Here is a 24,684-nt window from a genome sequence, read left to right as displayed (position 1 = left end):
ACCATGTGCACCAACAATCTGTTCCAATGAAACCAGCCATTATGGAAACGGTATAATAGCAGGAGCTCATTATGGAAAGTTAAATTGCAAATCATATTTTGTTTCAAATGAGCTGGATGAATGCATAATTTGCCTCAAAGAAATAGTTTTGTAGTTCTGATCCTCCTGCCAAGAGCTGAAGCTCTCGGGCTGCAGCTGCCGGAGCGGCCTGATTGTCCATTTCAAACTGCAGGAAGTTTGGGTTTCAAAGGAAGATTTGAAGAGAGAAAAAGGGGAAAAAAAGTGAAGGAATAAAAGACAGAGCAGTGGGAGCGCTCGGTTGGTTTCCTATGTGTGATCCTGGTGCCCATGGGGTGGGCAGGGTGGGTTTAAAGCAAACCAAGGCCCTGTGTGGTGCTGACCATGTGCCCCACTGGAGCTGGAGCCAGACCCCTTGTCTGTGAGCAGAGCCAGGGGCTCAGCCAGGGCCAGTTCCCATGGGATCTGCACTGCCAGCAGATACTGCCAGCACGGCACAGCTCGGTGCTGCCTGCCTGGCTGGGAGCCAGGGCATCATCTCTGGGGCTGGGATCGGGGTCACCCTGTGCTCCCCAAAGGCACAGCACTGTGGGGGGCCCATGCAGACCCTGAGCTCTGCCAGCTCTGGCTTCAGCTGGAGTGTCACTGGAGAAGCCACACAGACAACTCACAGGTGACAAACCCCCGTTCCCACAGGACCTGCACGAGCAAGGCTGCCAGGACTGCAGCTCCCACTGCCTCAGGGCTGGGAGGCTCTGACTCGTGGTGCCCAGAGACCTGACCTACAAGTGGTGGCACATGAGGTGCCACATGCACAGCTAATGGCATTTCCTCATCGTGAGGCGGCCCCAGGGACGGGAAATGGTGGCACAGGGCAGTGGTGGCACAGGGGCAGTGATGGCACAGGGGCAGTGGTGGCACAGGGCAGTGATGGCACAGGGCAGTGGTGGCACAGGGCAGTGATGGCACAGAGGCAGTGGTGGCACAGGGCAGTGGTGGCACAGGGGCAGTGGTGGCACAGGGGCAGTGATGGCACAGGGGCAGTGGTGGCACAGGGCAGTGGTGCCATCGGTGGGAGGTGACAGGCAGCTGGCCAAGCCCAGCTCCCCTGCCATGGGGGGCCATGGCTAGCCCAGAAGCTGCCTGGCACCCCGCAGGACAGGCGGGGTGGGTGATTGTCCCTTCTGGCAGGGGCACACGTCACAGCTGCTGTGCCCCAGGCACGAGGCCCTTTTGCCAGAGTCCCTCCCAGCTGTGGTGGCCCTGCAGGACGAAGGAGTCACCTTTCTCCTGCTCTCAGGCTGTGCCCAAGGCTCACCCCAGGCACTCCGGGGCTGCTCTGGTGCCCCTCGGCCCCGCTGCCGCATCCAGCCCAGCCCAGAGGCAGTTTCATTAAATATTAAACCCAGCAGCTGCAGCAGTGTTGGGGGGTGGGTAAAGACAGCAGAAGCAATTTGCAAGTAAAATGTGTTTATCTTAGGAAAGAAGTCCCGGAAAATTGTAATTAAAATGTTTATACAAAGGGCAGGATTTCACAGCCTGAGTCTTCAGAAACTTCCTTAGCGAAGCCAGCAGTGGCACTGGTGAAGCTGTCACAGGAGAGATGGGAGCAGTGGCTCTGGGTGGTGCTGGGGACCCGCAATGGTGGTGGGATGGTGGGGAACCGTGTCCAGCATGCCTGGAGCAGCCCCATGAGCTCTGTAGGATGAAAGCCCTCACACGTGCACTGTGCCCAGAGGATGCAGGAGGGTACCCATGGATTCAGGATGGCAGCAGAGAATGCAGGATGGCAGCAGTGGATGCAGGTCCTCCTTGGGTCACATCCCTGACAGGTACAACCAGGGTGGCCAGGATGGCTCCTGGGAAATCCCTGCTGGGCTCTTCCCTTCCCCAGCACCACCCCCATCCCCAGTCCTCTTGGGGTGTTTTTGTGCATTTCCAAGTTTATTTTTCCTCCAAGTAGGAACTTCCCTTGCAAAGCAGGTAATATGAAAACAGCTCCTGATTTGGGAGCTTGTAGATCACAGCCCCAAGCCCCCCTTTTTGCTGGTCCTGCAGCAGCAAGGTCTGGGCTGAGAGTCTGAATTTTAAATCCTCTTTCTATTTATTTTACAGTAATAACAAAAAAAAAACCAAATAGAAGAAAGGCATTAAGCTGGCTCTGGGTGAGTGGAGAAGCCATAAATCACTCTCAGAGTGTGCACCAGAGGCTCTCACCTCAGGGTTCAAGTGCCTTTTAACCTCTCAGATCATGGAAACCCTGCAGCCAGTGCTGCTGAGCTCCAAAAGGTGCCTTTGGGGCAGTTTTTCTCACCCAAGGAAGAAGAGATGGAGCCAGTGCCCTGCACTGCTGCCCATGTCCCAGCCTGTGCCTTCAGCAGCCTGGCTGCAGCCTCTGCTGGCTCTTCTCCCATTCCTTGCCTTGATTAAGGAGTCAGGGGATCTCTGGGGTGCTGGAGCTGCCCTTGCCCTGGGTTAACTGAGGCTACCAGGATGTCAGGGCATAAAACCCAGCACAGAGAAAATTATACTAAACAACTGTGAAATAAATAATTTATTTCCTTATCTTCTGTGTTTGGGATTGAAGGAAAAACCCCACAACTCCAGCAATTCAACTTTTCCTGCCAAGCCATGAAGTGGCAGGCGGTTCATTAGCTTAGGTCATCACTGCTCAGAATGTAATCATCTTTAAAATGACAAAAAATGCAACCCCCCTGACCAGAGGTGGTCAAGGGCTCTGTACATCCAGCATTCCCCTTCTGGTACCCTGGGGTGTTCACCAGTCCCTGCTCTGCCTGGCCTGTGCCCAGCCCGGGGTGTTGTTGGATAAGTGCTCCCCACCCTGGGTGCCAGGGATGTCACTGAGCAGCCAGACCTGTCCTGGTGCTCCAACCTTTCCACCTGCCTTCTCCTGCCCTCTCCAGGTAAGCAGCTCTGAGAAGGGACTGGGAAGTAGGAGCCTTTCCTGGTAACACAACAAGGATTTGGAGCTGAAGGAGCAGCCACTGCCATGTTTTTACTGGGTCTTCAGAAAAAGTCAGAATCACAGAATCAGAGAATCTCAAACTGGTTTGTGTGGGAAGGGACCTTAAAAAGCCACCTCATTCCACCCCCTGCCATGGGCAGGGACACCTCCCACTAGCCCAGGTCGCTCCAAGCCCCGTCCAACCTGGCCTTGGACACTTCCAGGGATGGGGCAGCCACAGCTTCTCTGGGCAACCTGTGAAGTGTTGGTCAAGAGCACGGGTGGATGCCATGGGCAGGGGGTGAGCTGGGTGCTGGACCCTCCTGCTCTCAGTGATGGTGTGACCCCGTGCTGGAGACCACACAGAGCCCACAGGCTGGGCTGGGCTGCTGGGGGAGGGTGTAGTCATGGGATGGAGAGGAGGGGTCAGGATGGAGAGGAAAGGTCAGGACAGCACCCACGAGGCTGCAAATCTGCCACTGCTCTGCACCTGCTCCACACTCAGTGGAGCCCATTAAATCTGCAGCTACACAAGGAATGCCCAAAGCATGAAGTGAAATGAGTGTGAAATCTGCTTGCAGGGCTGGTCAGAGCTGCTGGACCTGGGCAGTGGGACAGCCAGGACTCGGAGGGGGCTCTGCCAAGGCTTTGTTGAATATTCATCTCTAGGAAATGGTCATTCATGAGCACAATGAAGATTATCGTTCTGAATTCCGAACAACTCAGCCCAGCTCCCGTTTGATGTGGCGAGGCTCTTGCAATGCATTTGCATTAGAGAAAGCATTACTACTTTTGATGAGGAGAAGGATTACAGGAGAAATCTGCATAAATTTATTGGCAAATGTCATTTAGCTTGTGTCCGAGTGTAATTCATCACGGGGCTGCAGTGCAGCCTGGCTGACTCACACAGGGCCGGGGCTGCTCAGCAGACAGATAAACAGCCCTTGGGACAAAATTACCTCATTGATATGAAGTCACTATAGTTGCAGGTAAGCAGAGCCTGCTTGGGGCACATCCTCGGGGAACACCAGTCCTGGGGGCATGAGTGACGGGAAATGCCAATCCCGGGGGATGCTCAGTGCTCTTCCCCTGCCTGCTGAGCTTCTCCCAGCTCCACCCCTGTGCCACCAGCCTGCCCAGCACCACTGCCCTCTCCCTCTGCCTCCAGCACTGCTGCTCTCCCCCGGCACAGAAACACACCCAGGATTTATCCCAGCTGCTGCTCTGGATGTCGGGGACATCCCTGTGCTCCCACCTGCCCTCCCAGAAGCCCCCATAAGCTGCTGCTGGGAGCACCAAGGGACTGCAGCAACCCCCTCAGAAAGGGTTTCCTTGCAAAGCACCGGCTTTGTGCCCACAGGCCCCTTCAAGGCTCTGTCTGGGTTGATTCCACAGCTGCTGGCATTGTTGTGTCCTTGATTAACTCTCCCCAGTGATGTGCTTACCCACAGCAGCACGTCCAGCTGTGCCTTTGATCTCCTCGGATTTCCCTGTGTGATGTAAGGATGTTAAACATGTTGGCTTTGGGTGTTGGCTGGGACAGGATGAGAACTTTCTGACAGGCAGCACCTGCCACAGCATCTGTGACAAGCTCAGAGCTGGTCCTGCTAAGCCAGAACGTCAGTCCCAGCACTCAGCTGGAGCTGCATGTTCGTGTCCACCCCCAAAGACACCAATGTGCTCATTCCCACAGCCCCAGTGCCCACTCCCAGAGCCACCAGTCCCTTTTCCCACAGCCACCAGTGCCCATCCCCACAGTCCCAGTGGTGTTTTAGTCATGATTCCAGCCTGGCAGAGGTGAAGGTCACTACAGCGACTGCCTGGAATGTGATAAATGTGATGGCATTGGATCTCCTGCACCATACCCACCCTGCCACTCTCCATAGGAGGAACATCCTGGGAGGATTGGGAGAGCAGCTCTGGGCAGGGATTAGGGAGCTGAATCTCGAGAACCAGCCAGTCTTTGGCTTTTTTTACTGAATTTTCCACAAATGCAACAAAATACACCCAAACTCCCTGCTTTGGGGAGGAGGGACTGGGCACATCTTCATCACACCTGCTCTGGGGTTCACAGTGTGACCTTGACAGTGTCCCTTCCTGAGCACTGGCAATTCCAGCCTGCTCTGAACTCCAGCCCTGGGAAGGCTGGGGGCTGATGCCAAACCCTGGCACCCCCAGCCTTGGGAACATCTCCCAGCTGTGGGATATCCATGTCTGCAGTGATTTCTACTTCCACACGTCTCTCCAAGCAAGCAAACGCCTGTTCCATCCCAACTGTCTGATACGCCTTATCATCGTGTTAGCAATTAATATTAGCACGGTAGAAATTGCTAATTTGTGATATACAATAATTAGAATTCAATTTAATTGCTCTCAAACTCTGCATACAAATGTGGCTTCCACTCCCTGGGTTAGGGAGAACAACAGAGGAGGAGAACTCATCCTTGATGGCACGGGTGAAGCCAGCACAGCCCACTTGGGCTCAGGCAGCCTGAGCAGGGTATCCCACCCTCTGGGAAAAGCAGAACAGCATTGTTGGGGGCTGAGCCTGCTGCCAGGGCGGGTGCTGTGGGAGCACAGGTGGGCTAGATAGGGGCAGGCAGTACCCAGTGCTCACCTGTGCCTCCTTGCAGCAGAGGGTGGGGTTTTTCCTCCTGCCTGTGGGGCTTAGGTGAGGTTGGAAAGAGGGATGCTTCCCCTGGAAACAGCAGAGGCTCCACGAACCACCACAGGTACCAAAAAGAAATAAAAAAGAGGGAAGCAAAGAGGGGTTTCCAGTGTTTGGTGCCCCCCACACCTGTGTTGGTGCTGCCTCAGGCTGAGCTTGCAGTGGGTGCAGCAGAGGGTGAGGGCATAGCCAGGAGAGAGGGATGGGCAGAGGGAAGCATGTCCTGGAGGGGGGGACTCTGAAAGGCAGTGTACCAGCTGCACACAACTCCAGTGTGATGTTGTGGCTCCTGTGGGTCCTGGCTATCCACAGGGAAATCCCAAAGTAATTCCCACAGGGAAGATGTTACCTCTGCACAACACCAGTCAAACCAGGAGCATCCTGAGGCCAGTGCTCGTGTCTCTGCTCCCAGCAAGGTGCTGAGAAGCTGCAGAGTCCTGGCAGGAGCTATGAGAGCTGCTCAAGGGCTGGAAATCTGCCATGGGGTCAAAGTTAAAGAGGTGAGTCACAGAGGGGGTCAGAGATCTGTGGTCTCCAGGCACTGTGTGGGAAGTTTCGGTGATTGATGGCACAAGCAGTTGTGTGACTGAGAGTGATTTGAGCTGGGAATAAAACACACATTTTAACAAAGGGAGAAATTAAAGTGGGAACAATTTACTATGGATGTGGAGAAGGTTTTAAAATGAAGCAGACAAATAATGCTGAATTTCAGCTTGCCCTTGCTGAGGGTGGTGTGCCAGGCACGGGGGGAGCCTGGGGGTCCTGCTTCAGGGGGTCTAGAGCTGTGCTGGGGGAGAGAGGAGTCCCCCATTGCCTCAGGGTAGAGGAGGAACAGGCAGTGTTCACCCACGGGGTAAATGGTTGGGGGGGGCAGGAGCCCCTGGGACTGCTGAGCAGCGTTTAAGAGAGCCCTGGCTCGGGGGGGGCTGGCTCCCCAAGGTGACACAGGGCTGGTGTGACGTGACCCCACAGCGTGTCCTGGAGCGCTCCCACCACGACCTCAGCTCACACGGATTTATTCCCCGTTCTGAGGAGCAGGCACAGAGCAGCAGTACCTGCACGGAGAGAGCTGGATGAGGCCTTATCTCCAAGGGATTAACGGCTGCTGGTGACTCACAATGGGGATGACTCAAAGACAGGCAGGATCCGGGGATAAAGTCAACCACAGTCCCATCACCAGCCAATTCCACAAAGTCAGCACCGTCTCCGGAGCGATTAGTGCAGCCGCGCGGGGAGCTGCGGAGGAGAACTGCTCTGTTCTGGCTCTCCACCTCCTGATCCCCGGCGTCTGCAGCCGGTGATAGCTGCTGTGCGCAGCCAGCCGGGCACCGGGCTGGGAAGGGGGGACTCCAGGGGACAGGGAGAAGGGGCCTTTGATCCCTCTAATTAACTGTGATTTAAAATGTATTGAGCAGCTAAGAATGAGGAGGGAAGCCGGGGCTGCTTTGATGTGAGGGGGTGGAGGGATGTGGCCGAGAGGCTGCAGAGAGGGCAGAGATTAAGGAAGGCAGGAAAGGTTGGAGGCAAGGACCTGGAGCAGAAGGGGCTGAGGAGCGCCGGGGGGATGGACACACTAGTGCTCCCACGGGAGATTCCAGGGAGCTGGTGGCACTGGGACCAGCACAGGAGCTGCCAGCTGCCCGGGTGTGGTGCCCGGCAGCATTTGCTCTCCGTGGGCTCAGACACCACAGCACAGCCCTGACTGCTCCCAGCCCTGGGATCTGGGAGCACTCGAGGGGGGCACTGGGACCAGCTGCACGTGTGGGGCTGCACTGGGCATGAACCGTCACTGATCTGGCTACTAGACACGACTGTGTGTTATCCAGGGGATGTTTCCTGCCCTTCTGAATAGAAATAACCACCCAAAACAGGCACCAGAGTTTTTCTCAGCTGTAGGGTTGTTAAGCCTGGAGAAGAGAAGGCTTCAGGAAGACCTCAGAGCCCCTTTCAGTGCCTAAAGGGGCTCCAAGAGAGCTGGAGAGGGACTTTGGGCAAGGGCCTGGAGGGACAGGACAAGGGGGAATGGCTTCCCACTGCCAGAGGGCAGAGTTAGATGGGATACTGGGGAGAAATTCTTGGCTGTGAGGGTGGGGAGGCCCTGGCACAGGCTGCCCAGAGAAGCTGTGGCTGCCCCATCCCTGGAAGTGTCCAAGGCCAGGTTGGACGGGGCTTGGAGCAACCTGGGCCAGTGGAAGGTGTCCCTGCCCATGGCCAGGAGCCGCCGCCGGTTCCTATCCCTGTGCTAAAATGACCTCTAGTGGCAGGCGGGGACGGGGGCGGCGAGTGCGTTTTCTTTTTAAAAAAACTAAGCTAAAACAAAAAACAAATTGCGTCGGGCTCCTCTCCCGAGATGGCAGTGGCCAGCTGATTTTTTTTCTTTTGCTGAGGAGTCTAATTAGTGACTGGGAGTTCAGCAGCAGGGTCGCCCCGGCGCTCTCACACCGAGGGGGATCAGGTCGGGAGGAGATGCCCGGCGGTGCCAGTGACTGCGGGATAACGAGGCGGCATCTTCCCAGAGCCTGGGGATTCCCGGGCGGAAGGCGAGATGTTCCCACTAGCAGTGTGACCCCCCCTCTGCGCCCACGACTGTGGGTACAAGGAGCTGGCAGGAGAAGAGACGCCGGAGGGCTTTGCTGCCAGCCCGAGCCTCTCCCCGCGCACGGCGGGCGGGTCGCAGAGCTCGGTGCTGCAGCGCCAGAGCGGGGCACATCTCCTGGCATCATCCCGGGACAGGATCAAAGGAAAGCCCTCTGCAGAGGAACCCTTACTTTAATTTGGGATCACGACCCAGGGCAGGCACTGATCCCAAGAGGGCAGGCTCTGCTGTGGGGTGCTCGGTGCTGGGACCTCCAGGAGGGAGCAGCTCTGGTCCTGGGACAGGCTCCTTGGGGGACTCTTTCTGATGGAGCTTGTTACATGGTTTTTATGGCTTTATCTCTGATTATAACAAAAAAAGGTCCTTTAACTCTGAATGCTGTTCACACAGGGAGGCATTTGTCCTGCTACACCTCTCCTGATTCATTCTGTGATGAGGAATGAGCTCTCATCTTCTTTCTGACTCATTGATAGGGTAAATCTTCTTCTCCTCAGTACCAATGGTAATAAATTCAAGCTGTCCAGGCTTTGGACCCCCTGAAAACCAGGTCAGCACCTTCCACCCGTCCACACGGGTGTGCAGGGCGTGTGCTGGAGGTGTCAGCAGAGCTGTGGAGGGAGCAGCTCCCAGGACGCTTGGTAATTACAGGCTGGGTTTGATTGTTTACTTTCTTGTTTGTTTGTTTCCTCTGACATGAAAGCAGGTTTCTGGATTTGTTTCAGTATTCCAGCACAACTCTTTTGGTTTCCCTCAATTCTGAGTCCCTCGAGCCCCAGGGAGCTGGCAAACATTGCTGGATTACAAACTGTGAGAGGGCTCTGGAGGGGAACCCACCAGATGGGCTGTGTCAGTGCACATAGACCTGTGCTGGAAGAACTTCCCAGTTTTCAGGACACCAAACTCAGACTCTGCTCAACCCTGGGGAGGCCAAGACAAACACACGGGTCTGGTTCCTGGTGCTGAAGCGCAGCCAGGGCTGGGAAGGGAGAGGTCCAGAGGCACTGGAGGGTGAAAGGTTCATTTTCTCTGCATCCAGGGACTGTTCTGCACTGGCATAAAGTGCTGGTGCCAAATAGTGTGGAGGGAATTAGGAGCCCAAATTTACAGGCTGAGGGAGGAACGATCCAGAGCCTTGGAAGCCTCTGGAGCAGGCTGGCACTGCCACCTCACACCAGTGCCCCTCAGCAGTGCTGCAGTCACAGACCTTCCTGGCTTCTGCTGCACTTCAAGGCTTAATTACTGTTGGAGAGGTGATTCACAGATGAAAAATACAAACCTGTAACCACCCCAATGAACAGGTCGGTCAGGAAGTGGCCTGACCCAGGAAATGCTTTGCTGGATGTTCCCCCACGGCCTCAGAGGGCACGTTTCTGCTGCACTGTGCTAGTTTAGTTCACATGCTACATTGCAAGGAGCTGTAGGGACAAGGTATCCCAAAACATCCAAGCATACCTGATGATCTGCAAGAGCAGCACCAGCTCAGGGGGCAGAGTCAAGTGCCTCAGTCCAGGGAAACACACATGGTGTTGCCAAAAAGACCAAAGACAGTCCTGAGAAATCAACTTGCAGTCAGTGTCTCAGGGTCTCTGGTTCCTTCTCCTTTGCCTGTTAAATTATTTCTTCTCCCCTTCACTTCATAAACTGCAGAACAGTTCCTCACAGATATTTGTAATATTTATTAGTATTTAACATAATAAATAACCCCTTCCTTGGGCCCCTTGGGCCCATTTGTCCCAGCCAGTGCCACCCCAAAAGCTGTACATCAGCACAGCAGGGGAGGGTGGTGACGTATGGTGCTGATCCATCACCCAGCTCTGGCTCCCTGAGGCAGTTTATGGGAGGGTAGGTGGATACTGGGGGGTGAGGAGACTCTGAGGAGCTTTGACAAAACCAGCTTCCCTATCTGGGTAAATAGCTTGTGCTCAGACCAGTGAATAATGGCCAAACTGGGCCATGCCCTGGGTGGCTGTGGGGTAAAAGGAACTCCCAGCTCCCAGGCATGGGCACAAATGCCATGGCCAAGCTTCTCCCAGCAGGAGGGTTGGCAGGGCACAAAACAAGGAAATTCAACCTCTTCATCCCATAATCATTCTGTATGGTTCTGAGAATCTGGAGGATACAGTGCTCCCTAGCTGGGCTATCAGGCCAGCACATTCCACAGGGACTTGTCAGGCGGGGCCCAAAACACCATTTTCCAGTCTTGAGTCAGCATGGGATATTTATTAAAAACAAGAGATGTGTTCTGGTGAGCTTTGGGCTGTTTCTGACAAAGCTCTTTCTAGCTGCTGTGGCAAAGATAAGGAAAAGTCTGGATTCCTTCCTCAGCTGACACTATTGTCTTAGGAAAGACCCCTGGAGGGGCGGGTGGCATTGAGTTGCATTCACAAGGCATGTGCCTCCCCTCCTTCAGGCACAGGCATTTGGGATTCTCCCTCTGCCCTTGTAAAGGCATTTTTTTCTTGGGAAGCTTTGGGGATCATGAAGCCAGAATTCAGAAAGCTTCAGCAACTTCTCCTGGAAAGTATCTTGAGTTTTAAAAAATGCCCATTGGGAATCTCAGCATAAATGGTCTGTGGATCTGAAGGCTGACATGGAAATGTGGGGACTGTGATGTGTTGCTGTCCCTGATGTGCTCACTGATTGTTCAGGGGTTCCAAGATCTGCTCCTCCCTTCCTTCAGAAAACCAGACATTTGAATGACATTCCCCGGCCTAATTAGCTGCCTTTGTTTGCCACTCTCCAGGCTCTAAGGTTTGGTCATTGTGCTCAAACTGGAGTAATTTATCCGTGGGAATGAGCTGGTGTGATGTTGGTGGGAATGGTCTGGCGTGTGCTCATGGAGCAAAGTGGAAGAGAGCGGGAGCAGGGAAGAGATTTGGGGTTCATTTCTTCAGTGTATTAATGCATCATCATTCTTAATTAAAGCTGAGCTTTACTCAGTGCCTGCCCACAGCAGCTGGGTGACCTCAAGCTGCAGTGATGACACCAAGCTGGGGCTCAGGGAGCAATGTGGATATTCCAGCAAAACTGGCCTGTGCTGAGCTGGGCTCTGGGATCGCCCAAGCCCTGAGTGCTCGGGGCAAGGCAGGTTCCTCTCCTCTTGCACAGAGCTCACAGCTGAAGTCCATAAAAATTGGGGGGAAAAAGTACAGTCATTGCTGCTGACAAAACAAACTGGAGAAGGAAATGCAAATCCACACCTTCCCACCCTGCCAACGTGCTTGTTTGCGTGTCCTTTCCCAGCAGACCCGCCCGTGTGGCTGGGAAGCTCCCAGCAGTGATCTGTGCACAGGTACAGCTCCATGTCAGCCCTCAGTCCAAGGCTTCAAACTGAATGTCACAGCTTTAAACTGACAGAGAGTGGGTTTAGGGGAGATATTGGGAAGAAATTCTTCCCTGTGAGGGTGGGGAGGCCCTGGCACAGGTTGCCCAGAGAAGCTGTGGCTGCCCCATCCCAGGTTGGACAGGACCTGGGGCAACCTGGGCTAGCAGAAGGTGTCCCTGCCTATGGCAGGGGTGGGACTGGATGGGCTTTAAGGTCCTTTCCCACCCAAACCCTTCTGATATTCTGTGATTCTCGAATTCAAGCTCTTGTGTATTTGAGAATTAAAGCAGCACAGACCACTGCGCTCTGCCAAAGGTGCTCAGCACAGCAGCTCTGTGCACAGATAAAAGCTGCTTCTAAATCAATAAGTAGTAAATGAGATGGAGTTCCCCATGCAGCTCCCAGTAATCTGTCATGGTAAAACACTGAAAATCCATTTTACAGCAAATAGTTTCTCTTTATTGCTCTTCTTAAACTAATGTGTGAGAATGACCCAAAAAAGTGCCAACGGGTTTTGGGTTGTTTTGCAGAGCTTAGAGGACAATTTACTGCTGAACACATTTGAAAGCGAAAGAGTTCAAGGTTTCAGAACCAATTCGAAGCTACAAAAATAGCGCCGGTGCCCCCAGGTGTGCAGGGAACACCGAACCCCAGCACTGCTCTCAGGGACCGACCCAGCGCCTCCAAGAGCCACAGGGGGTTTACAGTGACTTTACCAAAACACGGCGTGCGGAGGCCGATGACGGATGCACGGTTCACAATTAGCGTTAAATTAATTGCGATTTCCCTTCCCGCCTTCCAAGCGCCGAACCCGCGGGGCCGGGCCGCGCCGCCAGGGGGCGCCCCGGCGCGGCGGGGGCGGGGCCGCCGCGCCCACATGACCTCGTGTCACGCGCGGCGCCGGGTCACGTGGGGGCGCGGCGGGCGCGGCTGCGCCTGCGCGCTGGGGGCGCTCAGGCGGCCCGTGCGGTTGTCGGCCGGGAAACCCCTCGGCGGGCGCTGAGGGCGGGGGGGCCGCGGGAGCGACCGCGGGGCCGGGCCGGGCCGAGCGGAACCGAGCGGGGCCGGGCCGAGCCGAGCGGAACCGAGCGGGGCCGGGCCGGGCCAAGCGGAACCGAGCGGGGCCGGGCCGGGCGCGGCCGAGCGCAGCCGAGCGGCAGCAGCAGCGGCAGCAGCAGCGGCAGCAGGGCCGGGCGGGCGCGCCGCGCTCGCTGAGGCCGCAGGCCGTGGTCGTTGCGGGGCGGGGGCCGCGGGCTCGCCGCGATGGAGCCCTGAGGGGCCCGCAGCCCCAGCGCCGAGGCCGCGGCCCGGCCATGGCGCAGCGCCGCGGGCTCTGAGCGCCGCCCGCCGCCCCAGCGTCGCCGCCCGGCACCCGCGGGCCCTGCCCGACCCCGCGGCCCCGCAGCGGGCGCCGCCCGCGCCCCGCCATGTCGTGCGTCCACTACAAGTTCTCCTCCAAGCTCAACTATGACACGGTCACCTTCGACGGGCTCCACATCTCCCTGAGCGACCTCAAGCGCCAGATCATGGGCCGAGAGAAGCTGAAGGCGGCCGACTGCGACCTGCAGATCACCAACGCGCAGACCAAAGAAGGTGCGTGGGGCCGCGGGAGCCGCGCTGCGGGGATGGGGCGGGCTCGGAGCTGTGCCTTTGTAGCTGCTGCTCTCACGGCACCGTCGGAGCTCTGCTGCACGCGGAGCGCGGTGAGGGCCTCGGGCACCTCAGCGCTACAAAACGTTGATTGCCTGGAGTTCGAGGTAAAAGGATAAGGAAATGCGGGAGGATGTCTTATCGTAACAAACCTGTCAGATTTCAGAGAAATCTGAAGGTGATGGGAATAGAACACATGGCTAATTTGAAGGAAAAATAAACCAAAAAAAATGAGTTTGGTGACTGAATTTTGTCTTCACCTTCTTTTGCCCCCCTTCATTGGTAGCCAGGTTTGTGCCCGTTGCGGGAATTGCTCAGAAGCAACAATTTGCATCGAGTGTATCAGTGACTGTATCAATTTCTGCAACCCTTTAAAGCCTCTTGCTCGTGAGTGTTCTCTGTATTGGAATTACTTTTGGGAATTCCTGGTTAATGTAACTTTTCCACACAAAAGACACCATCATTGGGATGCTGTTGAGCATCGTTTCATCATTCATGTCCACCTTTTTTTCTTTATCTTCCTGGCACTGCGTGTTTGCCAGATCAGGGCAGCCCTGAAGTTTTATGGCAGAACATTTATGATGTATATATGTACGAAATATTCTTCGTGAAGTCATAAATTCGTTTAAATCTAATAGTGCTTGGTTCTGCGAGGTGATTATGGGCTTGTGTTACTATGGTGCTTCAGTTCGGTAATCTGCCATCTTGCTAAGTTTAAATGTGACTAAAGACTAAGGCATGTGACTTTTCAGAAATAAAAAGAATTGTATTTTCATCCCTTAAACGTTAAAACTGTTTATTTTTTTCCCCTGTGGTTCTTTGTCACAACAGTCTTTTCTTTAAAATGTGTACTAGTGTTTTTTTCTCTGCCTGTTTCACATATTAAAACTTAATCAGAATGCTGTGTGACTTCGGCCCTGGCCTTTAAAGGGGTCAGACTTAAAGCTTCTGTTTCTCTACAAATATTTAAGTTATTTTCAGGAGGGTGTGGAGAGCCTTCACAGTGCTGGAAGTGTTGGGGAAGTTGTTGGGTTGCGTGAGGAACACAGAGACAGAGACACAGTTCAGAAGTCTTGAATCTTTCGAGTAGTATTGAATAAAATTTTCAAAAGCTTTTGAAAAATAAGTTTAATTTGCTTTAAGGGCTGTGCTGCAGGAGAGTCCCTGAGCTGTGTCCTCGGTTGCTGAGGCACTCGGGCCTCCCAGCTGCAGGAGCTGCCTGATGTCATCCTGGGCCGGTGGGGGCTGTGGGAAGGAGCTGTGATGGAGCCCAGTTATGGACACCAGGACAGAAAACGCTTTGAAATGGGCCAAACACGTGGGGCTTGTTGTAGCAGGTGAACAGAAAGCAAAGTTTTTGGAAGAAAAAATGATGCTCATAAATGTCACCTCATGAAGTGTTACTGCAGCATCCAACATACCAGATTTACCAGGGTGTTACTTTTTTTTCATACATAACCAGAGTCCAGGGAAGGAAGAGTGTTTGCCTTACTAGAAGCTGTTAAATGTGGTGTTGCCTCAAGGTGAAGTTAAAAAAGGATTATGCTGAGTCCTTTGGGCAGATTGTGTTGCACTCTGACCTTTTCAAAATGAATATAAAATTATAAATATATATAAAATACATAATTTAAAAATTCTATAGTAGTGACACAGATGCTTACTGAAGCTTTCCTAAGGGTGTTTTCCATGTGAACAGGAAAAAATCCCCCTGTGGTTTGCAGAGCAAAGCTAGGGAATGCATTTCAAAAGTATATGTCTGCCAAATCTTTGGTTTATAAATGTGAATTTCTGTTTTTATTAATCAGATATAGATGCTTAAGCTCACCTGCAAAAATTAAAGTAAAAACTTGATCAGGATATTCTGCCTAAGTGGGATGTTTGGAATTCTTACATGTGGACATGAGTGTTGGTGTTTTATAACCTTGTCTGTGCAAGAGTCCTGAGTAAACATTGGAATGGTCTTGGGAAGAACAAAGTGCCCCATGAGTGGAGATGTGCTGTGCGGTCACATTGTTCCCAGGTCCAGGAAGCTTTTACAGTTCAGGAGCTGTTACTTTTCCTAATGGAAAGCTAGTAATAGAAGCAGTGCTAATATAAGCTGAAAGTAAACAGGATTTTAAATATCAGTGGGGAAAAAAGGATGTGATGGACTCTGTGAAATTCTGGGAATGCAAACTGGGTGGGTGGGACCTGTTCCATAAAGGGGGGATCCTCTTCCGTGCCTGTTGTTGAGGCATGTTCTGTAAAGCCTGCACTCAAGAGTGATGCTTTTAAACTTGCCTCTGTTTCATTGGATCTGGATTTCCTGACCTGTCTTCTCTAACAGGTGTTCTCACAATCTGTGAAGAGCTGCAAACTCCAGAACTGAGGTTTCTCAAGTGCTCTTTCCTGCCCTGTGAAGTTCTGACTCAAAGCACTTGGAAATTGTGCCGTTGTACTTACTGGGCAAAATACAAAGGAAATTAATTGAATAAATAAATAGAAGCTGTGCCTCTGAACTGGTGTGGGCTGAGTGTTTTGGAGGCAGAGGAGTGCTCGGGCACTGCAGCCCCACCTGACAGCACCCCAGCGAGGGGTGGGCAGTGTAATCCAATTAACGAGTGGAAGGAGGGCAGATTTGATGGACTGCTCCCTTCAGAGCAGTGCAGGGGCTCCTGTGGGGCACAGTGCCCTGGGATAACAGTGCAGAGGGAGCTCCTCTGGCCTCCTGAGCCAGCTCGCTCCAGGAGTGATGATCTGCCTGTGTAGGTGAGATCAGTGATGCCTGTTCTGGGGGAAGCAGAAAATCCAGCAGGAGTGGCCCAGTCTGTTCCTCGGGATGTTTCAAGGCTGCTTTCAGAGCCAGCTACAGCGATGGCTTGTCACAGAGTGAGCAAGTGCAGGTGATTAGAACAGGGCTAACAAATCCTGTCATGAGGGAGTGGAATTTTAAGCACTAGAGGGAAAATGTGTTTTTAGGAATTCTCTGTGTTCTGGTGGGGACAGCCTGGCCTATTAGCAGGCATTCCCAACTCTTACCTACACATCCTGGCCCCAGAGCATAACAGCTGCTTTGCAAGGCTTTTTTTTCCCTGACCTTTCACACCTAGACTTGCCTTCTGAGAACTCCTGGTGAGTTCTGTACTCCACTTGGGAAGTACTCTGGAGAGAGTGCTCAGAGCTGCTCCAGCAATGCTGTCACACAAAATGGTGGATTAAAGCAGGCCAGAAAATAATGGGGAAACTTCTGTCAGTAACTTGTTTGTAGCATACATAGAACACAAATTACTAAAACTAGTAGATTTTTGAATTATAGATTAATTTGAAAATTGGATGTTTAAATTCTGCATTAAATGTGAAGCAGCAGAAACTTCAGAACATAGCTGAGCTCTTTGCACTTTGCAGTAAGAATGTTGTGGGCACTAATGCAGTTGTTGATGTCAGATTTCTAAGTCAATGTGAGTCAGCAGTCAGGGTAGCTGCTGTTAACTAGTCTGCATCCATTCATTCCTTGAAATACTTCTTTCCCTGGACCTCTTTCAAGCTGCTGTTTTCTTGGAGGGATAAATAGCAAGTTTTAGACTGTTACATCTCGTCTGCTCTTGCCTTTAATATCCAGATCTTTCTTTGCTTTTGCAAGCATTTTGAGTTAGTTTAGTCTTTATTTTTAATCACAGTTCAGATTGACAAAATCCAGTAGCCACTTCTTGGCCATTACTGGTGGTAGAACAAGTTTGTGCTAGAAGGGAGTGGGAGTGAACGATGTTACCTCCAGCTTTGAGCATTTCTGTTGGAGCTCTGCTTGGACAAGTGTGAGGAGCAGCTCTGTGAAGTTGGCCTCACTGCTCCCACAGCAAGGCAGTGACAGGGCTAAGCAGGTCCTGGGAGTTGAGTCTGTGCCAGGGGATGTTGTTGCCCATGGGGAACAGGCCCTGCTGGGAGATGCCAGTTTAATCTGAAAGCCTTTTTGTGGAGCTGCTGTTTCTTATCCTGTATTTCTGAAATCTCAGTCCAGTGGTTTGCGATCTGGACCAGAAAGGACACTCTGACTCTGTTCCACTGGTAGAAACAGCTGCTTTGGGCTTCTAGAAGTGCAGCTGGCACCATCTCCCAGGTGTTTGTCTGGGCCTCAGCACTGTTTGAGCTCCTTCTCCATCTGAAAGTCCCAGTGCAGCCTCTTGACAGGTGGCTGTGTGAGGAGCAGAGCTCTAGGGCTTGTTCCAGGATGTGACTTGTGTTAGAGCTGCTGGTTTTGTCACTAATAGTCCCTCATCCTACAGTTTGAAATTGCTGTGCAGTCCAGAGGAATGTTGCTGTTTGGTTCCCTGGGGGGGGGGGGGAAGGCCAGGAATTAGTCTCAGCTAAATGATTTCTCAGTTTTCTGAAGAAAAATTCTGTTAGTTGGAAACAGAAATAAGATATTATTTCATGGTTGAAAGGAATTCTTCTTGTGGGTATGTTTGGTCTAAGGGAGGTTCCTGCCTTTAGGAAGAATCTGTTCCTGCCTCCTGAAAAATGGAGCATAAATTTTGAAATACTTGTATTTTGTGTGTGTGATCACTGAGCAAAACCACTGTGGAACTTCACTAGATACACAGCAACTTTGGGCTTCAGACCATTGTTCTGATTCGGAGTACAGAGTTAAGGGCTTGGAATATATAACATTGCAGGCACATCACAAGGAATGGCTGCTCATGGTGCTTTGCAATATTTAGCCATATCCAGCCTGTGTCAGTTCTATATAAAAATCATTCTCGTGGAGAGGTCTTTGAGTTTTAAGCTTACTCAGAGTGTGTCTGTGAGTTGGGGTTTTGTTTAGGCCTCATGTAAAAGGTCAGGAGGCTTTTCTCCTCCTTGGACAAGCAGCACAGTGCAGGCCAAGGCTTTTCGGGGCTGTCTTCAGAAGTCATTTTGTCTGAGTCTCTTTTCCCTGCAGAAAGTGAATGGAAAGAACTCATGTCCCCTTGGTTAATTGAGACTGGATGATGAGCTTAAGGAGGGAGGTACCACTTTAGTTTGAGCCATTTCTGCCCTACTTGTGAAAGCAAATTCAGAAGCTCCCCCAGGTTTCTGAGCTCCAAACTCCAGTGGTGCCAGTTTCATTTCCATTTCTATGCCAGGCCTTGAGCAGCTGCACGGTGAGGCTATGGATGGTTCAGCTCCAAGAAGCAGAGCTGGCAGCTCTGCTCCCTCTCCTGGGCACGGCAGCCAGGGGGGAGTCAAGTGTAGTTAACACAGGGAAGGCACTGGTGCAGTTTCCCTGCTTTAGCCAAGTGCCTGGTTTGTTCAGGACAAGCAGTCACAGACTTGAGAATCTGTTTTATGCAGGTGAGACTTGGCTGTGGTTTGTTTTTCTCCAGAGATTTCTTGATTTTTGTAGTCAAACAGAAGCAAAAGCAACTTAAGGCAGGGAAGATTAGGCTCTGCTTTAGTGTCTTTGAGACTGTTTTGCTGTTGGCATTCAAACTAACTCTAAAAAATGAGAAAGATTTTGCTGCTTGATTATCAAATCCAAAGATTCCTTGATAGGTGCTGTTGGTGTGTTGAGAGGATAAAGTGAGATGTTATATATAAAATTTTGCTTTTAGATTTGTAAGGAGTTTCTTCAAAGTGCTCCACGATTACCTATTAAATACATTCTTACAAATTGAGTAATGTTTCTTCTGTATTGGTGTTGTTTTCAGAATACACCGATGACAGTGCCCTGATTCCCAAGAACTCCTCGGTGATTGTGAGGAGAATCCCCATTGGAGGAGTGAAAGCTACAAGCAAAACATACGTTATGTAAGTACCCCAGCACTGGCTTCCTTGGGAGGGGTCAGGGGCACACTGGTACTGACAGCAGGGACAGAGCCCCTCACATTGGATCTTCCTTGTTAGAGCTGCTGCTGCTGTTTGTTGGCATGAGGTGGATTTTGATGTCTGTCCCAAAGGAGACTTAGATTTTGAGGTCTGCTGGGACATGGGGTTCAGACTCCAGCAATGGTAACTTTTAAGGTGGTTCTATTAAGTTTGTTTTGGGTTGATCTTTCTGAGATCCAAGAGCAGATCCTGTTTCCTCTACATGGGGAGATTCCTTATTATATGTGTTTGCTTTCTTAGTAAAGGCAGTTATGCATTCTAGTGTAAACTTAGCATTTGTTTCCATCTCAGAAGACTCTGATTCTGGGTGTTTGACTATTTCCTGCATTTGGGGGAGGTGGGGCAGGATATGGCAGGTGGTTTTGTGCCTCACATCAGGGAGGGGGTTGTATAGTAGCTGGAGAGGAAAGGCCAGGGGTTGCCTGCTGGTGACTCATGCAAACAAGAAGGTTCATTCTGAAGTGATTGCTGTTTCCTGCAGTCAGGGTCTGTTCCAGGCAAGACAGAAAGCACCATACCCTAAAGCCTACTGGCTTTTGTGCGAGTACCATGAAGGAATAGTTAGTCCTTCCCAAACTCAAATCTCAGAGGCAGTTTAGCACATTACCAAATGTGCTGGTTACCTTTCTGAGTCTGTCTGTACCCAAGCTGGGACCTGTGCTCCAGGCTTTAATTCTGTATTCCTGAGATTTACTGAGGACAGAGAATCAGGTGTATTGATTAAAATCACAGATACTCAAATGCAATCCTGACCGTAGGATTATTGCTACATTGATGTTTTCATACAGTTCAGATCTATAATAGCTATATCAGCATTGTTGGAATGGGCATGTTTTCCAGCTTCCTTAAAGCCTCTCCACCACCAGCAGGATATTATACACTGCTGGTTTTGTCATGTCCTTCTAATGTTGGTTCTCAATAAATAAAGTACCCTGAGGAGTTACCGTGTCTTGAACAAGCAGTACAACATCATCCTGGTACCCATAAAGCATTTGCAAGCAAAAAGCTCTGGACTGATGTGGCTCTGTGTGTAACCTTGGGGCCTGTTGCTGCAGGAGTTGGTGCAGTGCTTCCAGGCACTCCCTCGAGGCTGTGGACCCACAGCACTGTGCTTGTAACCATGGCCTAGCTTTGGGGGTTCATTTCAGTATGTGCTGAGAGCTGTGCTGTCAGTGCACCCTCCCCTTGGGTTGGATGGCACCTCCCCTGCTGCTGTAACCCTGCCCTAAAATGGGAGGACAGATGCTGTTGGCATCAAAGATCACATCAGTACCAGCGTGGGGCTATAAGGAAAGAACAGCACTGCTGGGGTAGAGCTGAAAGGAAACCAGCAGGTGAGCTTTCTGTTCTTCAGCTGGAAACATGGCAGAAGCCCCTGCTGTAGAGTGGTTAATGTTTGGGGTGGGGAATGTCTGCTGGAGTGGTGGAGAGGCCTTCAGAAAGGCCTTACCCACCTTGCAGTAAATGGCTGAAGCCTCCACTCTGTGGTAATCCAAAGTATTTTGGTGTACTTCCTCACCTTCTGGAGGTACATGGTGCAACTGGGAGCCTGGGAGGGATTAGCACTGGCAGGAAGCTGAGCCTTTTCATTGGTACGTAAATTCCCCAGCAGCCTTTGCATTGCCTCTGCTCATGGGACACTTTGGATGATGTGTGGATTGTTTGTTAACTCTCTCAGTGGTTGCATGTGTGGTTCTTGATGAGGAGCATGCAAGTACAGACCAATGATATGTGGAATCTCAACAAGTTTTCAAATGTAATACATATTTCCTAAAATACTGTAGCATTTTCAAGATTATCTGAAAGCAAATTCTGGCAATTAAGACCTTTTTTTTTGTCACAGGACTCCTAAATCGCACAAAATCCTAGAAACTACTTTCAGGTGACATTTCTACTACTATTTTTAGTCAATATAGCATATGTAACGTGTTTAATATTTTGGCACTTGGATGGCTAAATATAGTAGATCTCTGAACACAGTGCTTGGGCTTCCACAAAGAAACACTGTTCTAGAGACTGTGCTGCTGACACTGTTGTTACCCCTTCGTCACGTGACTGTGTTTTTCACTTGAGCAGAGTTGCACTTGTAGATGATGATTGTTGTTCTGTAGAAACTGGAGCCCTGTCCCTGGTACCTGTGTGTGATACCAGGGATGTACAGATTGTCCAAAGCTGCCTCCACATTTCAGCCATTGATTGTTTAAGAACACAGAACTCTAGTACGGACTTCATGGGTTTGATACTTAGAGAGTAGAGACACAATATGTGAGGACTTCCTCTTGCACTGTTGTGTTCTAGATCTGTGAGTCTTGAGTAATTTGTGACAAGGTAGAAATGTGATTTTGGGGGGTTTTTTTAGTTGCACTGAATGTACCGAGAGAGAACAGTTTATGTATACCAGTAAATGTCCACATTCACTCGAGTATTGGAGCATAATGTTGTGATGTTCAGGTTCTGGAGTCTTTGTGTTGGGTTCAAGTGCTTTGTTTTCAATTCTGATCACCTTTATTTCTTCTTCTAGAAGTCGAAGTGAGCCAGTGAGTGCGACATCAAAAGCAGTATGTAAAAACACAATCTCACACTTTTTTTCCTACACATTGCACTTAATTCTAAACAATGCAGCCTTTTATTAATTTGCCAAACATTAACTTAATATCTTTTCCAGTAAAACCTAGTGTATGTTGTAAATACATTGTATTTGATTCAGCATAGTAAAAACTGAGTAATGCCTTTACTTGCAGAGTTCTAATGTGAATATTGGTATTTTTACCTAGCAATGCATTGTATTTCATATTGAATATGCCAGAATCTCTCCTGTATGACTCTGTGTTGTACAGATAATGTATGATCGTTTCAGATCCTGTAGGCTCGAGGTTTGCACACTGAACATGGTGCCATGTTCTACATCTGTCTGTCTATAGCTAGTGATATGTATGTTTGTATAGGTTGTTGTGTGCTTTTTGTTTCTTGCAATAAAAACTGTTTGGAGTGTATTTTTTGCCATTTTCACATTGTATCACTTAGCTTTTGTTTTTAAATACCTTTTTTTTGCCTAATGGTTTTTGAAAATGTTTATCAAAAACCACTGAGAAACCATTATTGTGAAACTTGGTGCTGTTCCTTACTTTTGACTTGGGGGTTCAAACAAATACCAAACCCAGCATATCCCAGACGTTTTGAGGACAGTTCTGTGCAGCTAAATGATTCCTTCTCATGTCCTTAAATACTGGGTATTTGTTCCTGAAACTGTGTAATTGAAGTGATATTGTTTGGGCCCCTCTGAGTACAGAAATGTCTTTAATAGCCTGACGTGAATTTCGATATCGTTGCTACACAGAGTGGTATTCTAAAGTTCTGCATTTGATCTCTCCCCTTTATCTGGTGAAGCAGTTTAGTTCAACAGCAGTTTGTCTGCAAATGACAATATACAACACAAATTTTGACACCAGGTTAGAGCCTGGGGCGTTTGGGGGTGAAATCCCTGTCATTTTTCTTAACTTCTGCCTGCAGCACGTTTTTGGATCTGGGTAACTCTGAGGCTGGCTGCTGCTGTATTTCCCAAAGGTTAAGCCTTTCTTTAGTATACCACCACTTGGAATTCACATTTGGAAAAGGGCAGCATTTTCCTTCAGTTTTGCAAACACTGTTGTTGTGCTGCTAACATACAAATCCCCCACGGAAATCCAGGTGATGGGGTAGATCTTGGTGTGCCACTTGGCCGGTACTGTGTGCAACTATGCCTTTCCAATAGTTCTTAGAGTACTGTTTGGTGGGGTTTATTTTTCATCTTTATTTTAAATATAACTGCTTCTCCTTCACTAGACTGGTGTGAGGCATTACACTAACCCTGGATCATTGGATCTGATCACTCGATCAGCCGTTAGGATCACTCAATCTAGAAATTCCTGAACTCTGGGGCTGTGTTCTGGGTAGAATAAAGCCTCTGGTCCCCATGGAAACAATCAACCTCAAATTGAAAATTTTCTGCGTAGATCTAAAATCAGTAAATGTGATATCTGTAATTCTATTGCTGATTGATTGGAATTCCTTTTTAGACACAAATGCCTCTGATTGTGAGTTTGAGTTAGTTGAACTGGCCCAGTGACCCTAGTAGTTAATGTAATGCATTTATGTAAACCACGTTTATAGTATTTGATCTAATTCAGATGGGGTTTTATTTCTTGAAAACAGTTCTTTTTCTTTTTGTTTACTAGCATGTGTATAAACACAAACCACATGTTCATAAATAAAGTTAACATTCTTTTAGCCTCGTGTGTTCCCTGGCATGTCTGTATTACATTGCTCAGTAGCATCTTACCATAAGCTAATGTAGATGTGTCAAAAAAGAGAAAAGGAAAAATCCCGGAGTGGGAGGGAAGACTTAGTGTGAGTGAGAAGTAATGGCAGGAAAGGAAAGGCAAAGCAAAGCCATTCCTTGGTGTGCTCTGACTGCCCCTGGTTTGGGAGGGTGGAAGCCCTTGCATCCCTCTGTACAAACCCTCCCTCTCTCTCACTGCAAAAGCCCAGCAGCCTCAGGAACTTCTGGGGCTGGAGACACAAATAGTTTGTTCTTAAATCTAACTCAGATCTTGTTCTGAAGCGTGGGGGTTTGTTTCCCTTTATTTTTTTTTTAATACACCTATTTCTGCATGTATTTCAGAGTGGAACCGGGGTCTTGGTGTAGTAGGGGTAAATCATTGGAAATTTTGTCAATTATTGATGGACAGTAAAGCTGCAAAATTAGAATCAGTTAAGATTTCTTTCTAAAGGATGCACAAAAGCTTATTTTTAATGTCTTCATTGTCTTATACCAGCTGTCATTCCACATGTGGAACTGTGCTGGTGTTAGCACAGCCAGAGCCAGAGTGTGGGGCCTTTCTGCTGAACTGTCGGTGCTGCAGTCCATGCAGGGCTCTTGGGCTCTCTGTCCCTGCAGTGCAGGAGTGCAGGGCCATGCCCATTGCTGTAGCACTGTCAGGCACAGCTGGGAGCCTTCCTGGCTGAACTGGCAGTGTAGCCAAGCTCCAGGGTTTAGGAAAGCCCTGGAATTTCAGTGGAGCACTCCAGCAGTGCCATCAGCCTTTGCCTCCCCTCTTCTGTCCCCCTGCCCACTTGGCTTCGTGTTAGTTTTTGTCAGTCTGCTGCAGGAAATGGGAGTTAATACATTGGCTCTGGAGTTCAGGGTTCGGGGTCTGCTTTTTCTGGTTGTTCTTTTTTTTTCTCTAGTTCTTCTGCAGTGTTATCTTGGGGTTGCATACAAGCTCATGGAGATGTTTCTACTTGACTGTTTTGAGGGACTACCAGGAAATGCTTCAGTAGAAATTTAAAAGGAAAAAAAATAGGCAGAAATGTAGGACCATGGAAAGATGGCCATTGGGCAAATGCATTGAAGAGTACATTAATTTTTTTTTTTTTTATGCTTTTGGTAACTGTTCAATATCACCTCTTTTAAGAAATTAGACTGTTGCCTGCAGGCCATATAATAACTGCTTCCTAAAAAAAAATACAAGAACTAATTAATAGTTTATTAACTGTTGTGCTTCAGTTTCTGGTCAGTACTAGACTGTTTAATGCTAGAGCTTTCCTAATTTATTTTTTTTTTTTTTGCTTCTGAAAAGCCA

The 24,684-nt window shown here is 50.0% G+C and overlaps 1 protein-coding gene across 6 annotated transcripts in view; it reads left to right on the top strand.

Annotated features, from left to right (window-relative positions):
• The first annotated feature begins 12,737 nt into the window (after positions 1–12,737).
• The window catches only part of RBBP6 (RB binding protein 6, ubiquitin ligase), a 28,997-nt gene continuing 17,050 nt past the window's right edge, over positions 12,738–24,684 (top strand). For 3 of the 6 annotated variants that reach the window (XM_051798673.1, XM_051798594.1, XM_051798413.1), the window contains exons 1-4: positions 12,738–13,165; positions 18,886–18,985; positions 20,907–20,945; positions 21,585–21,621. In XM_051798673.1, coding sequence (XP_051654633.1) covers positions 13,000–13,165; positions 18,886–18,985; positions 20,907–20,945; positions 21,585–21,621 — 342 coding nt within the window. In that variant the 5' untranslated portion in view covers positions 12,738–12,999. The remainder of the gene's footprint in view (positions 13,166–18,885; positions 18,986–20,906; positions 20,946–21,584; positions 21,622–24,684) is intronic. The other 3 variants (XM_051798839.1, XM_051798499.1, XM_051798762.1) reach the window with 2 other exon arrangements.

Source organism: Manacus candei, unplaced genomic scaffold (genome assembly GCF_025592945.1).
Source record: "Manacus candei isolate 608988 ecotype Guabito, Panama unplaced genomic scaffold, ASM2559294v1 h1tg000002l, whole genome shotgun sequence".
Classification (NCBI taxonomy): domain Eukaryota; kingdom Metazoa; phylum Chordata; class Aves; order Passeriformes; family Pipridae; genus Manacus; species Manacus candei.
Note: the sequence above shows the minus strand (reverse complement) of the source record. Positions and strands in the feature narration are given on the sequence as shown.